Source organism: Drosophila montana, unplaced genomic scaffold, assembly GCF_035044405.1.
Source record: "Drosophila montana isolate Dmon_TW-CO22-7 unplaced genomic scaffold, ASM3504440v1 contig_1505_1, whole genome shotgun sequence".
NCBI classification, from domain to species: Eukaryota; Metazoa; Arthropoda; class Insecta; order Diptera; family Drosophilidae; genus Drosophila; species Drosophila montana.
In genome coordinates, this window is record NW_026996452.1 from 4,764,102 (window position 1) to 4,776,859 (window position 12,758).

Consider the following 12,758-nt stretch of genomic DNA (forward strand, 5'->3'; position numbering starts at 1 on the left):
CAAATTTTCTAATACAATATTCGTGTGGCTTTAAATAAAATTGTATTGAGCTGTATGTCATAATATAGAGTAATATACTAAATAATTCCGATAGCAAATAACCACCTGCTGGAAGGTCACACTCTGTAAGGTTGTGGGTGCGATATATGCACCTAACGATATACGATAACAATATTATTTCTATCGCTACAAAGCAGTAAAAATAAAAAATAAAAGAAACAATAATATAAATTGAAAAACAGACTCCAGAGCCCATAGCTTGTCGATCTGTCAATTCCTGAAAGCCACAATCAACCAGGACAGGACGCTTAGCTGCAGCAGATGTGAACGCTTGCGCTGCCAAAGCGCCAACCACAAAACGCACAACAGCAACTCGTTCAACTATTCCTCAAAACAGACCCACCCACAAAAACAGCCCCAGGATGAATGCGCTGCGTCAGTTCTACATGGATATACCCATAGTCACCCGGGCTTATACCACAGTCTGCGTGCTCACAACGCTTGCGGTGGTTAGTCCTTTGCAAATAATTTGTAGATCGTCGCTGACGTGTACCCTGAATCTGATTTTTTTTTTATCTCTTTATCTCTTCTTGCCAGCACTTGGATCTGGTGTCGCCGCTGCAGCTGTACTTTAATCCCACATTGATAGTGCGAAAATTTCAAATTTGGCGTCTGGCCACCACATTCCTATACTTTGGCACCATTGGCATTAGTTTCTTTTTCAATATGGTATTCACATATCGCTATTGCCGCATGCTGGAGGATGGATCATTCCGCGGTCGCAGCTCCGATTTTGTGATGATGTTCGTATTTGGCGGCGTGCTAATGACCTTCTTTGGCATCTTTGTCAACCTGTTGTTCCTCGGCCAGGCATTCACGTTAATGCTGGTCTATGTTTGGTCCAGACGAAATCCTATGGTGCCCATGAACTTTTTCGGCGTGCTCAACTTTCAGGCATGTGCTTTGAAAACAATGCAATTCCATTCAATTATTGTATAATTTTATTATGTATTTTGCTGTCGGCGTGCAACAGGCGCCATATCTGCCTTGGGTGCTGCTATGCTGTTCTATGATTTTGGGCAATACCGTTTGGGTGGACATCATCGGCATGGGCGTCGGCCACATCTACTATGTGTTGGAAGATGTTTATCCGCAGCTGTCCAACGGCTTTCGACTGATCAAGACGCCATATTTTCTGTAAGCTACAAACCGATTCAGTTCGGACATAGTTTGCAGTCTTGCCACCTATAGATCAAATCTTACTCATTTAATTTTTATTTTGCAGTAAGAGAATTTTCAACGAGCACATTGAACGAAACTATCAAGCTCCCGCAGAGGATCGTCCCGGCGGCTTTATGTGGGGCGGCGAGGGACAGCCGCTAGAACCAGAGCCAGAGCCAGAGCACAATCAAGCCCAGGACGCTGGCGAGCAACCGCCAGCGGCAGCTCAATAACAAACACAATTATGTGTACCAAGTTGTTGATAAATATTTTATTATGCGGCCCAACAAAGACACGGAACTTGAAAGAGACGACGAAAATGTTAATTTAAGACCCCTCCGCCAGCTTTCACTTGGTGCTTGGTATGATTAGGAACATATTGAAAAAAATATAGAGCGAAAGAAGGGGAGAGCTCAGCCATTCAACGGACCGATATGGCGTGCAATAGTTAGCCAAAGTTAATTCAAGTGTGTGTATGTATTTATTACTGGTTGATTTTTTGATTCTGTAGCGGCGAGTTCGGTACTCAGTTGTACAATTATTACAATTGGCCTTAAGTTTTCCCTTCTATGTAGATTCAGCACATGTGATTAATTATATATATATTTATGTATACAAACATGAAAAAAAAATAAAGAAAACATATGTGGAATTGTAAAGTTGGTGGCGCCATCTGTTAATTTTTTATAGCACCAAGAACCGGCAATTCTGTGCCATATTTCGTTGTCGGCTGTCATACATGTATGAACGTAAATTTGCCAGCATCACGAACGGACGTCGTCAGAGAATGGGGCCAAGTCTGGCAGCGCTTTGCTAACTGCATGTGGCCATAAAATTCTGTTTAGTTGCAATTTATGAACAAAGGAAATTGGAAATAAACAATTGGATTTCGCTTCAAATTTGTATTAAATTTAAATTAAATTAAATATCCAAGTGGCAGAGTTGTACCAGATTTTGTTATTAGCTGACAACCCGGATCTGGCAACTACCTAGCCAGATGTTGCCATACAAAAATGTCTGCATTCAGGATTAAGTCTGGCAGCGCTGTTCAATCGCGCGTGGGCATACATTTGTGGCCAGATAACAAGCATAAAAAAAATGGAGAATTGGGTAATTTGACAATTATTTTTAATGAAATTGTTCTTAACTATATGAAGAAATACTCCAGGAGACAAGCGAAAGTAAACGACCGCGAAGGATACGAAAAATCGAACGGGAGTGGTTGCCAAACGATGTCCGACTGCTAATTCACCTGGTTGAGCAGCGCAAAGTCCTGTGGGATCCCAGCAAATCGAACCACAAGGATAGCAAATTGCGTGAGAGCACATTTCAATCTATTGCCAAAACTCTGGATCGCACAACGCCCGACTGCAAGGCCAAGTGGGATAATCTGCGTAACCAATACAGAAGCTACCAGGCCAAGGCGCAACATAACATCGAAGTCAAATGGCAATACTTTGAATCTTTGAGTTTTCTGCAAAAAGTCTGCGAGCCTCGCAAGTCCAAAGGCAATGCGGTAAATTAGCACATGTACATATATGCATATAAGTTCTACTATATAGCAGAACTGTTTTTAACTAAATTCCAGCTAAACCTTGGCTCGAATGACACCAATGATACAATATCCATCAAACGTCCCCTTTCACAGAGCCATATGCATTTTATGGATGATTTGGACACCTGCTCTAGTTCGTTTTCCACGTCCACGCATGGAGTCAAGACTAAAGAGGAGGTGAACAAATCGCCAGAACTGAATGATCGAAGTAAATCGGATAAAACGGATTCTCCGCCCGAGCCTAATCATAATTCCCCCCAAATTTTTGGCGATTTTGTGGCAGATCAAATGCGCCAGCTTAAACCACAAATAGCTGATCAATTGAAAAGAAATATTCTGAAACTAGTTGTCGAAGCATTAGATACAGATAAATAAATGTATGCCTTAAATGTATGTCAAACTAATATGTCCAGATATAAGATTCGGTAATTTAAGTTTTTATATTTTTCACCTGTGCTTTAATACATTCAATATACAATTTACAACAATAAACTAAGATTTAAAACTTTAGATACAGGTATTTTAAAACATTGAACAAGTTTATATATGTGTAGCGCAGCAATTTTAGAAATCAGCGTACCAAATCCTCGGGATTAAACATGCCACGAGCACGACGTAAAATAGAGTCCTTGCTGGCATCGTAGGGATGATCCTTTGATGGGATTTCCAGAACTGCTGGTACTGGTGCAGTATGTGCATCGATTACATGACGAATAAGTTCAGCATATGTTTGATTTATCAAGATGATGTCGATGTCATCGCGTTTTAAGAAACGCTTAAAGCAATCTTCAATTTCGCTCACAGCAGTATTTTTATCAACGACCATAAAATTGGGATGACGATTTTTATTGATTTCACCAATACCACCAAGAAGAAATCCCACACAAGTGTCCTCGTCTCCTATAACAGAGATTAATTTCCCTTTGATTGCCGAATGCAGAGCCATTTTTTTTAATCAGGTCTTCCACCAAGTCAAATGTCAGCTGACGAAAGTCACGAGACGACAAAATAAAAACACCCAATATCGCCTTAACAGATGAAAGTACACTATCAAATGCCCTTACAGAATTATGGCACACGGCTTTGCAAATATTTGAAGTTATTGAATATTTGTAAAGCTTGTAATTTCTAGGTTCGGTGCAGCTATTCTTAACATTTATCTTAGTAAGTGGTGTATACGAGAGTAATATAAGTTGTTAACGCAAAAAGTATTATCGATAACTAACGCTAATATGAACACTGTTAACGCAAAGGGGAGTCTGTTAATGCGAGAACAGCGTTGCCACATGATGGTGCACTCTTTTGAGTACAACAGCAGTATAATAAAGAATCATCGAGCCGGAAAAATAGAAGCAGCACATAAATAAACTATAAAATGGATGTTGATGCTGCACAAAAGAAATGGGAGCTGGAAAATAATATACAAACGTTGCCCAGCTGCGATGATATTTTTCGTTATGATGCCGAACAACAGCGCCAGATAATTGACGCCAAACCATGGGAGAAAGATCCACATTACTTTAAGGACATTAAAATTTCGGCTCTCGCGCTGCTCAAGATGGTCATGCACGCCCGCTCCGGTGGCACATTGGAGATTATGGGCCTAATGTTGGGCAAAGTGGAGGACAACACAATGGTAATTCAAATATTCACCAGTTCAGGCTGTCTTTCAGCATAAAAATAAATTGTAATTGTAGATTGTGATGGACGCATTTGCGCTGCCCGTGGAGGGCACAGAGACGCGCGTTAATGCCCAGGCACAGGCCTATGAGTACATGACCGCCTATATGGAGGCAGCCAAAGAAGTTGGACGGTTGGAGCATGCCGTTGGCTGGTATCACAGCCATCCAGGCTACGGCTGCTGGTTGTCGGGCATCGATGTGTCCACCCAGATGCTCAATCAGACCTACCAGGAGCCATTCGTAGCCATTGTCGTGGATCCGGTGCGCACCGTCTCCGCCGGCAAGGTATGCCTCGGTGCATTCCGCACATATCCAAAGGGCTACAAGCCGCCAAATGAGGAGCCATCCGAATATCAAACGATACCGCTAAACAAGATTGAGGATTTTGGCGTTCATTGCAAGCAATACTATCCGCTGGAAATAAGCTATTTTAAGTCAGACTTGGATCGCAAACTGCTCGATTCACTGTGGAACAAGTATTGGGTGAATACGTTGGGCAGCTCCGGTCTCCTAACCAATACCGAGTACACGACCGGCCAAATCATGGACTTGTCTGAGAAGCTGGAGCAAAGTGAAAACTTTTTAGGTCGCGGTACATACACTTGGTTCTTTTCAAATATTTCATTTGCATTTTATAATTAACAATTTGCTTTACCTTTACACACAGGCACCGATGTCAATGAGAAGCGATCCGAGGATAAGCTGTCCAAGGCAACGCGCGACTGCAGCCGCTCCACAATAGAGCTCATACACGGCCTGATGGCACAAATTGTCAAGGACAAGCTCTTCAACAAAGTGGGCCTGGGCAAATAGGCTGGACTGAAAGCTTAACGTTTTGTAATTGTCAGAAATTGCATTCATAAATATATAAATCTCCAATTGGGGGCATTTTCCATGACAAATGCAGCCTTATTTGCCACATCAATCATGATTTTAATGTTGTCTGTATTAATGTAGATATATACACCGCCAACATGAATCCTATTCTCCGCATAAGCCACAAGTGAAATATCAACGCTCCGAATTGTTTGCCCAATCGATGCCAAGCAGCGGGGAGCGGGGTAATGGGAGGGGCCCCTAATTAAGTGCGCTGTCACGCGCCAGGCCCTGTGTGCGTGTGTGTGTGTGTGTGTATGTACACATGTATGTGTTATCTATGTGGCAGCTAATATAAATAACGTCCTTAACGCTTAACCGTTGTCATCAACTGTCAACATTTGTTTTTGTGCTCCGCATAATTTCCACTAGTAAAAGTGTTTTTGTGATTTGTTACGTGGTGCTTTTCCACAGAATTCTTTAAACGAATATAACATTTCATAGCATTCATGTAAATAATAACTGAAAATGTCTAAATTCTATCATGCAATTTAAATTATCCATAGCGCTATTACATTAATTTTTCGAAGTCATATTACAGTTTATTAAAACTATTTTTAACATTAAACAAGTCTCGATTCCGAAGCCTTAGCATTTTACTTAAAATGTTAAGGAGTTGTGCTCAATTAATATATAACAGGAATGGGCTTAACCGTTTCGCGCCATTTTATAATGCTGGTAAACATATAACAAAACTGCATTCACAATATAGTGGATTTTTCTAATGCAAGCTTTCAAAATGGTTGCTCATCTCCGATCTTTTTTCATTTTACTTTAATAAATAATTATCGAATGCTGCAAAGCAGTCAAATGATCATCCCTGCATTACGCGCCTCAGCTATAAACGAAATCAGCGTCTGCTTAAGCCCGCTGCTAAGCCGGCCAAGCGCAAGGCCAAATCATAGGACGAGGAAAGACGAGCAGCCGACTGGTGAAAATATTGGCGTACACATGGAAATCACCCAGCATGTGGAAGCACCAAAGACACTGTTTAAACAGAGTTGCCATATCTGCCGCAGATGCAACAGGCTTTCGCTGCTAATTATCAATTATTGATAACAGAAAAGCAAAAAACATGAGTATTATAAAGTTAATAGTCATGAGAAAAAGTAAATATATAGATATATATTAATTTATTTATTGTATTTATAAGAGAGATCGAGAGAGGAGAGAGGGAAGATTAAGTCCTACGTAAGCAATTTATCGTATATTGACTTCCAGACAAAGTCATAGAGGACATCTCAAAGGTTTTTAAAGGCAAATTTTTGCATGTACGTACATCCATGTCTCCTGTGCACAGGATATAAACATTTGACTTTTAGAGAAACTTTCGTCATTTCGGACAATCGAAATGCCAAAGGAACACCCCACCCAACCAAATATTGAAAAGATAAGAATGCAAAGAACGCATTATGTGCGTGTGAGTTATTGTTATAAAAGCAATAAAATCGAGGAAGGATACTTCATTGCGGACACTTTATCGACTAAGCAGGAGTCAATTGGCATCAACGAGGAGCAATGACATTGTCAACGACCAGTCGAGTCAAAGGGAATGGGTCTCCCTTCCGACAGCCGAAGAGGGGAACGCGCCCGAAAGGGTTACGAACGGGTCGAGCGAACGATGCCAAATGCTTGCCAGGCATCTGGCTATAAAAGTCCTGGCCAGCGAAGGCAGGCGCTTCATTCGCAGGACGAAACCCGCACGCAGTACGACGCACAATTACATATTTTATTTGGCAAAAAAAAAAAAGGAAAAGCAAAAGCAAAAATCACAAATCAACGAAAACATCCTCGGGCAAAAAAGCCGGTCGCACAAAAAAAAAAAGCGAAGCCTGTGAAAATTACATTAAGGATTTCGGCATGCATTTTGTTCAGGCCATAAATAATTAATGCCATTAAAAAGTGAAAGGGATCTGAATTTTTAATTTATATAAAGCGCACACCTGTTGCTCCCTTAAAGCAGAACTGAGCATTAAGTAAGTGAAAATGTGTGAAAATTAAATCGGAAATTAATGTTAGCTTAAGCTTAAAAAATTGAGATGATGTAGATAAAATCGGGATGATGTACATATATAAAATGACAAAAAATCTTAAATTTAATTACATTAAAATTTCTATATAATAACTGATAACTAGCTAAATATATGATATAATGGTCCGATTTGCACAAATTTCGAGGAGTGAAGTTAATTCTTATACACTGTTCACAAAGTGAAATCGAGTATATTAAATTGTGCTCGTCCTTCTTGTACTCTCTTAGTCACGAACAAGAATTTCGACTAATATAAGTTGATTTTGCAATGTGAACAGAGTATTGCACAGTCGGGTGAAACCGACCTGCTTTGCGAGCTTTTCCAACATTGGCATTGTTTAATGAAATTTTATACAATTAATATACTCTTTATTTATAACCCCTTTTTTTCCCGTTTTCCCAAGTTGATTAATGATTAAAATCCCATATATATATAATTTTTAAAGGCACAATAAAATCGGCTGAATCATGTATGGAATGTTGTATGAGAGTGTGCAGCACTATGTGCAGGAGGAGTACGGCATAGAGGTCTGGAAGAAGGTTTGTCGCATTGTCGACTGCAAGCACAATACCTTTAAAACGCATCAGATATATCCGGACAAGTTGATGCCGGATATTGCCGCAGCGCTATCCGCCTGTACGGGCGAGTCCTTTGACTTTTGCATGAACTTCTTTGGCAAATGTTTCGTGCGCTTCTTCAGTAACTTTGGCTACGACAAGATGATACGCTCGACGGGTCGCTATTTTTGCGATTTCCTGCAGTCCATCGATAATATACACCTGATCATGCGCTTCACATACCCGAAGATGAAGTCGCCGAGCATGCAGCTGACCAGCATGGACGACAGCGGAGCGATTATATTATATCGCAGCGGGCGTACGGGCATGTCCAAATATCTCATCGGGCAGATGACGGAGGTGGCCAGGGAGTTCTATGGGCTGGAGATCAAGGCCTATGTGGTCGAGAGCCAGAATGATATTTCCGGCGGCACCGCGGGACCCATTAAGCTGACAGATGGTCCTCTGACGGTTATTGTCAAATATCGGCTGGACTTTGATAATCGCGAGTATATGGCGAAGCGTGTTAACACTGCGGCGCATCCGTCCCAGCTGAAGATGCCCACAGTCAATTTGAATGTGTTCCTGGAGCTGTTCCCCTTCACATTTGTGCTCAATCATGAAATGAAAATAACGCATGCGGGCGAGAAAATTGTCGAGACGTGGATTATGCATAATCCAGGCGCCAACCCCAAGGCATTCATCGGCACGCACATCCTGGATCTCTTTTACTGTCGTCGGCCCAAGGACACCACCATCAACTGGGACACTTTGATACAGATGCGCGCGGTCCTCTTTGAGTTTGAGCTCATACGCACGGGCCACAATCGGGCTGCTTATGATGCTGTAATCAACATGGACTTTGAGAACTATGATGACATGATGCTCAACGAGGCCCAGAATGTGGCCTTGGCCAAGGCCAAGGAATTAACTGAGCAGAATTCGGATAATCCGAATGAGGAGCCCAGCGAGGAGGAAATCGATCCGGCAACAGGCGAACGTCGTGCCTCACAGGGCCTGCGCTCTATTCTGCTCAAGGGACAGATGTTCTATATCAAGGATGTGGACTCGTTGATCTTTCTGTGCAGCCCCTTGATTGAGAATCTGGACGAGCTGCATGGCATCGGCTTATACCTGAATGATCTCAATCCACATGGCCTGAGCCGTGAGCTGGTCATGGCGGGCTGGCAGCATTGCTCCAAGCTGGAAATGATGTTCGAGAAGGAGGAGCAGCGATCCGATGAGCTGGAAAAGTCCTTGCAGCTGGCCGATTCGTGGAAGCGCCAAGGGGATGATCTTCTTTATTCCATGATACCACGACCCATTGCGGAACGTATGCGCATGGGTCATGAGCACGTCTGCCAGAGCTTTGAGGAGGTCTCCGTCATCTTTATGGAGGTCATGAATATCTACGACAGCGGCTCAAACAACGTGCAGGAAGCCATGCAGGCTGTCAACGCCTTAAACAAGGTGTTCTCTACGCTGGACGAGGAGATCATATCGCCATTTGTCTATAAGGTAGAGACCGTGGGCATGGTCTATATGGCAGTCTCTGGCGCGCCGGACATCAATCCTCTGCATGCCGAACACGCCTGCGACTTGGCCATGCGAGTCATCAAGAAGGTGAAGTCCCAACATTTGCCAGATGTGGCCATCCGTGTGGGCATCAACTCGGGTCCAGTGGTGGCGGGTGTCGTCGGTCTAAAGGTGCCACGGTACTGCCTCTTCGGGGACACTGTGAATACGGCCTCGCGCATGGAGAGTAGCTGCGATCCGTGGAAGATACAATTGTCCACCTATACGGCCGAGAAAGTGCGAGCTGTGGGCTATAAGGTTGAGTCACGCGGTACTGTTCAGGTCAAAGGTAAAGGCGAAATGGAAACCTACTGGCTGCTTGGAGGCCCTGAAGATTGAAGATTTCAAATATGCTCCCCATTATACTATTGTAATCCTCCCATATCCACTCTGTGTACTTGCAGTACATTCAAAGATATGATATAATCAGCGCACTGCACTACATTTTTCTTTGGCACTCGTGAGTTTTCTAAATTGCATTAAATTTGAATATTCTTCTTTTGTGCTGTGTTTTTAATAATTAGCTGGGAGTAAAGTATATACAAGCTTTAAAATAGCGATGTCTGGTCTAGGATTTGAACCCGCGTCCACATTGTAAACTCATCTATCGGGCGTTGCACAAATTAAGTTAGATATATCTCTTGACGTAAATATATATCTTGAAGTAGAGTAGTAATAAAGTAAAGTGTACATTCTTTACAAATTGTGAGATTATATAGTTCAAAGCATATAAGAATCAAAATAAGACACAAACTTTTTCTAACATTTCTTATAGTAAGTGTAATATGTTAGATTCTTCGAAGTTTTTAATTCTAGGATTATAATTTTGTTTTGTAAGGAAAAATAACTTGAAGGTATATTTGAGCTAAATTAATGTTCCCTACTTGACGCTCCTTTTCCCGTCAAAAGAAGGGTAAATTAGACTTTAATCATTTTAAAGGAATACGTACGTGTTATAGGCTTTTACAAATTTCCATTTTTTTTTTTTTTACTGATTTTACAAACTGGTTGTCATCCTCCGCACAGCCCGCTTACGATGCTTTGATCAGCCCGATTGCTATCATTATGTGCCATAAAACGTAATCGCTCGACGTCCGTGTTCGTTACGTAGCCGCAACGTACTGTCGCCGAGCCGTACTCTCCGGACATCAAAAATATCATTTTTAATAACTTTTATTAGCTGTTCGCGTGTCAAGCTCATCATAGGAGCATAGCATACTTTCTGGCGAATTTAAGTGGCAATTGTGGCTACCCCCACCCCCCCTCCCCCCCTGCCAGCCAGCCCCCGCCTGTCCCTTGGGATGTGCCACCACAATTAAATTAAGACATTGTGCGTGACCAAAGGGGACCCCAAAGTCGCACGTACAATTTAAGCTTTGTTAAGTCAATTAATTTCCGTTGCCGGTTCGAGTTTCGATAATTCCGAGTTAAGTTGTTTGCGTGTATATATATCAAAATATGTAAACTTTTCAAGGAAATTCTATCTGTACATAATTTATTGTTGTCTTTGATTAATAGCATTTTGAGTAGCTTTTAAACGTTCGCAACGTTCCTCAGCCCTTTTTTGATAAACTGAATATATCTAAGCTCGAATCGCTTAAGGTCCCATCCATGCTTATCAACATCATCTGTTTGACTATACAAATGTTGTCCCATAAAATTGCCAAATCCTTTTTGGGTAAAAGATGCGTTTGCTGTCAAGGCTTTGGTTTACCCAACGACAAAAATCCCCATTAAATTGCTTTAAAACATAACTCGAATACTTACACACACACACACACGCATGCTTCTGTATTTTATAGGTATGCGTGAAAATGTCAGAGTATTAAACACAGCAGCAGAACCCAAAGCGAACCCACAGAGGGCAAAGGCAAAGGCTTCAAAAATGATACATTTCACGAACTGTGAGAAAATAGCACAGGGCTGCGCGCTTAAGGAACTGGAGCTTGCATTAGGGAACTAGTTCATATAGAAGGCTAGTCTTAGGTAAGCTTATTTCTATTAGTAGGGAATAGTTTAAAAGGGACAAGTGTAACGGACAGGCTTTTATAAATTTTTAATTTAGTTTAGAATGTTATTTGTCCTTAATGTGGTTAACATGGAGCATAAATCAATTTCCTGCATTCTTAACTATTACATTACAATAATATGATTCCCTGAACACAAAGAACTAATGCCGCGCAGCCTGTGTGTGTCTGCCCGTCCCTACTGTAACACTTGAATGTAACGGAACAAGGGCCAAGGGACAATGCCAAGAGCTCATAAGCACGTAACGGGAAAGGAGCAAAGAATAAACTCGCTTTCATTTGATGCTTTATCGAAAAGCGAGCGTCAATTGGCATCAAACCACCAGGGGCGTTAGTGAGGGGGGCAGAGCACATTGACATGAAATGAAACACTAACGATAATGACGGGGGCGGGAGCGGTGCGACGTGTCGTGCAGTGCGTGTCTGCAAGGAGGAAAAAAAAGGCGTAAAGTGCGCGGAAATGGCGAGCAGTGTTAGATCCGGGAGTCGCCTATAAAAGACCTGGACGCCAACGAAACACGCTACATTCGCACGACGCAGCGCGAACGCTGCAAATCGCTGTCCGAAGCAATCACACGAGACGATTTCGAACGAAGTTCAAGGCAAGGCGCGGCGAATGATTGCCGCCGCTATGGAGCACAAGTCGAAGCAACAACAACAAATTAGTACAATAACAGCAGCCGAGAGCGACGGTGCGTCAACAGCTAAAGCTCAGTGTTAAACAACGGGAAACTGCGACAAATCCGGGCAAATTTATGTGCGTATGAGTGAGAGAGTGTGTGGAGCATATGCTTGTGTCAGCTAACTGTAAATTATAAATAAACAATGCGAATAGGTCGACGAAGATAAATTTAAAACAAAAGTGAACACGGAAGTTATTTAAATGTTTGATCTGCCGCAAGGCATAAAAATATATATTATATATGTATGGAATCTATCTGAGGATTTTGGCGCACAATGTAAGCTACTTTTCGGCGTAATAAACAGGCAATAAATATGCTAATGTTAATGTTAAGCAGCTAACGGTATTATCTGAGGTTTAATTTAACAAACATTGAATACTTAAACACTTTATGAACTTTACAGATAATATGATGTCTGCACAGCATTAACTACATACTCTAATACATTTGATTTTATGATCTATGGTTATTGTGTTCTTTGCTTTAAACAGAATTTAAACTTGATTTCTGTTCTTATTTCTTATTCTGTTTTGCAATAAACAATTACAA

At 41.7% G+C, this 12,758-nt stretch overlaps 5 protein-coding genes across 6 annotated transcripts; 4 read left to right on the forward strand and 1 right to left on the reverse strand.

The window, feature by feature from the left end:
- Nucleotides 1–161: 161 nt before the first annotated feature.
- Nucleotides 162–1,880, forward strand: Der-2 (Derlin-2). Its single transcript, XM_064694230.1, has 4 exons — nt 162–509; nt 598–954; nt 1,034–1,197; nt 1,286–1,880. Exons 1-4 carry the CDS (start codon nt 423–425, stop codon nt 1,452–1,454), a joined length of 777 nt encoding a protein of 258 aa, XP_064550300.1. The 5' UTR covers nt 162–422; the 3' UTR covers nt 1,455–1,880.
- A 272-nt stretch (nt 1,881–2,152) lies between these two features.
- LOC135435111 (uncharacterized) lies at nt 2,153–3,286 on the forward strand. The gene is made up of 3 exons (XM_064692016.1): nt 2,153–2,331; nt 2,390–2,737; nt 2,810–3,286. Exons 1-3 carry the CDS (start codon nt 2,320–2,322, stop codon nt 3,149–3,151), a joined length of 702 nt encoding a protein of 233 aa, XP_064548086.1. The 5' UTR covers nt 2,153–2,319; the 3' UTR covers nt 3,152–3,286.
- Nucleotides 3,206–3,970, reverse strand: LOC135435121 (V-type proton ATPase subunit F 1-like). The gene has a single exon (XM_064692028.1). The coding sequence runs from the start codon at nt 3,720–3,722 to the stop codon at nt 3,348–3,350; it is 375 nt and encodes a 124-aa protein (XP_064548098.1). The 5' UTR covers nt 3,723–3,970; the 3' UTR covers nt 3,206–3,347.
- Nucleotides 3,971–4,078: 108 nt separating this feature from the next.
- CSN5 (COP9 signalosome subunit 5) lies at nt 4,079–5,360 on the forward strand. 2 transcript variants are annotated; one of them, XM_064692006.1, is made up of 3 exons: nt 4,079–4,412; nt 4,474–5,044; nt 5,126–5,360. In XM_064692006.1, the coding sequence occupies exons 1-3, from the start codon at nt 4,152–4,154 to the stop codon at nt 5,269–5,271; spliced, it is 978 nt and encodes a 325-aa protein (XP_064548076.1). In that variant the 5' UTR covers nt 4,079–4,151; the 3' UTR covers nt 5,272–5,360. The 2 variants fall into 2 exon arrangements, with proteins under 2 accessions (XP_064548076.1, XP_064548068.1); XM_064691998.1 differs by having other exon boundaries at nt 4,082–4,412; nt 4,474–5,050.
- Nucleotides 5,361–7,799: 2,439 nt separating this feature from the next.
- On the forward strand, nt 7,800–9,958 carry Gyc89Da (Guanylyl cyclase at 89Da). Its single transcript, XM_064692064.1, has one exon. It carries the CDS (start codon nt 7,835–7,837, stop codon nt 9,836–9,838), a length of 2,004 nt encoding a protein of 667 aa, XP_064548134.1. The 5' UTR covers nt 7,800–7,834; the 3' UTR covers nt 9,839–9,958.
- Nucleotides 9,959–12,758: the final 2,800 nt, after the last annotated feature.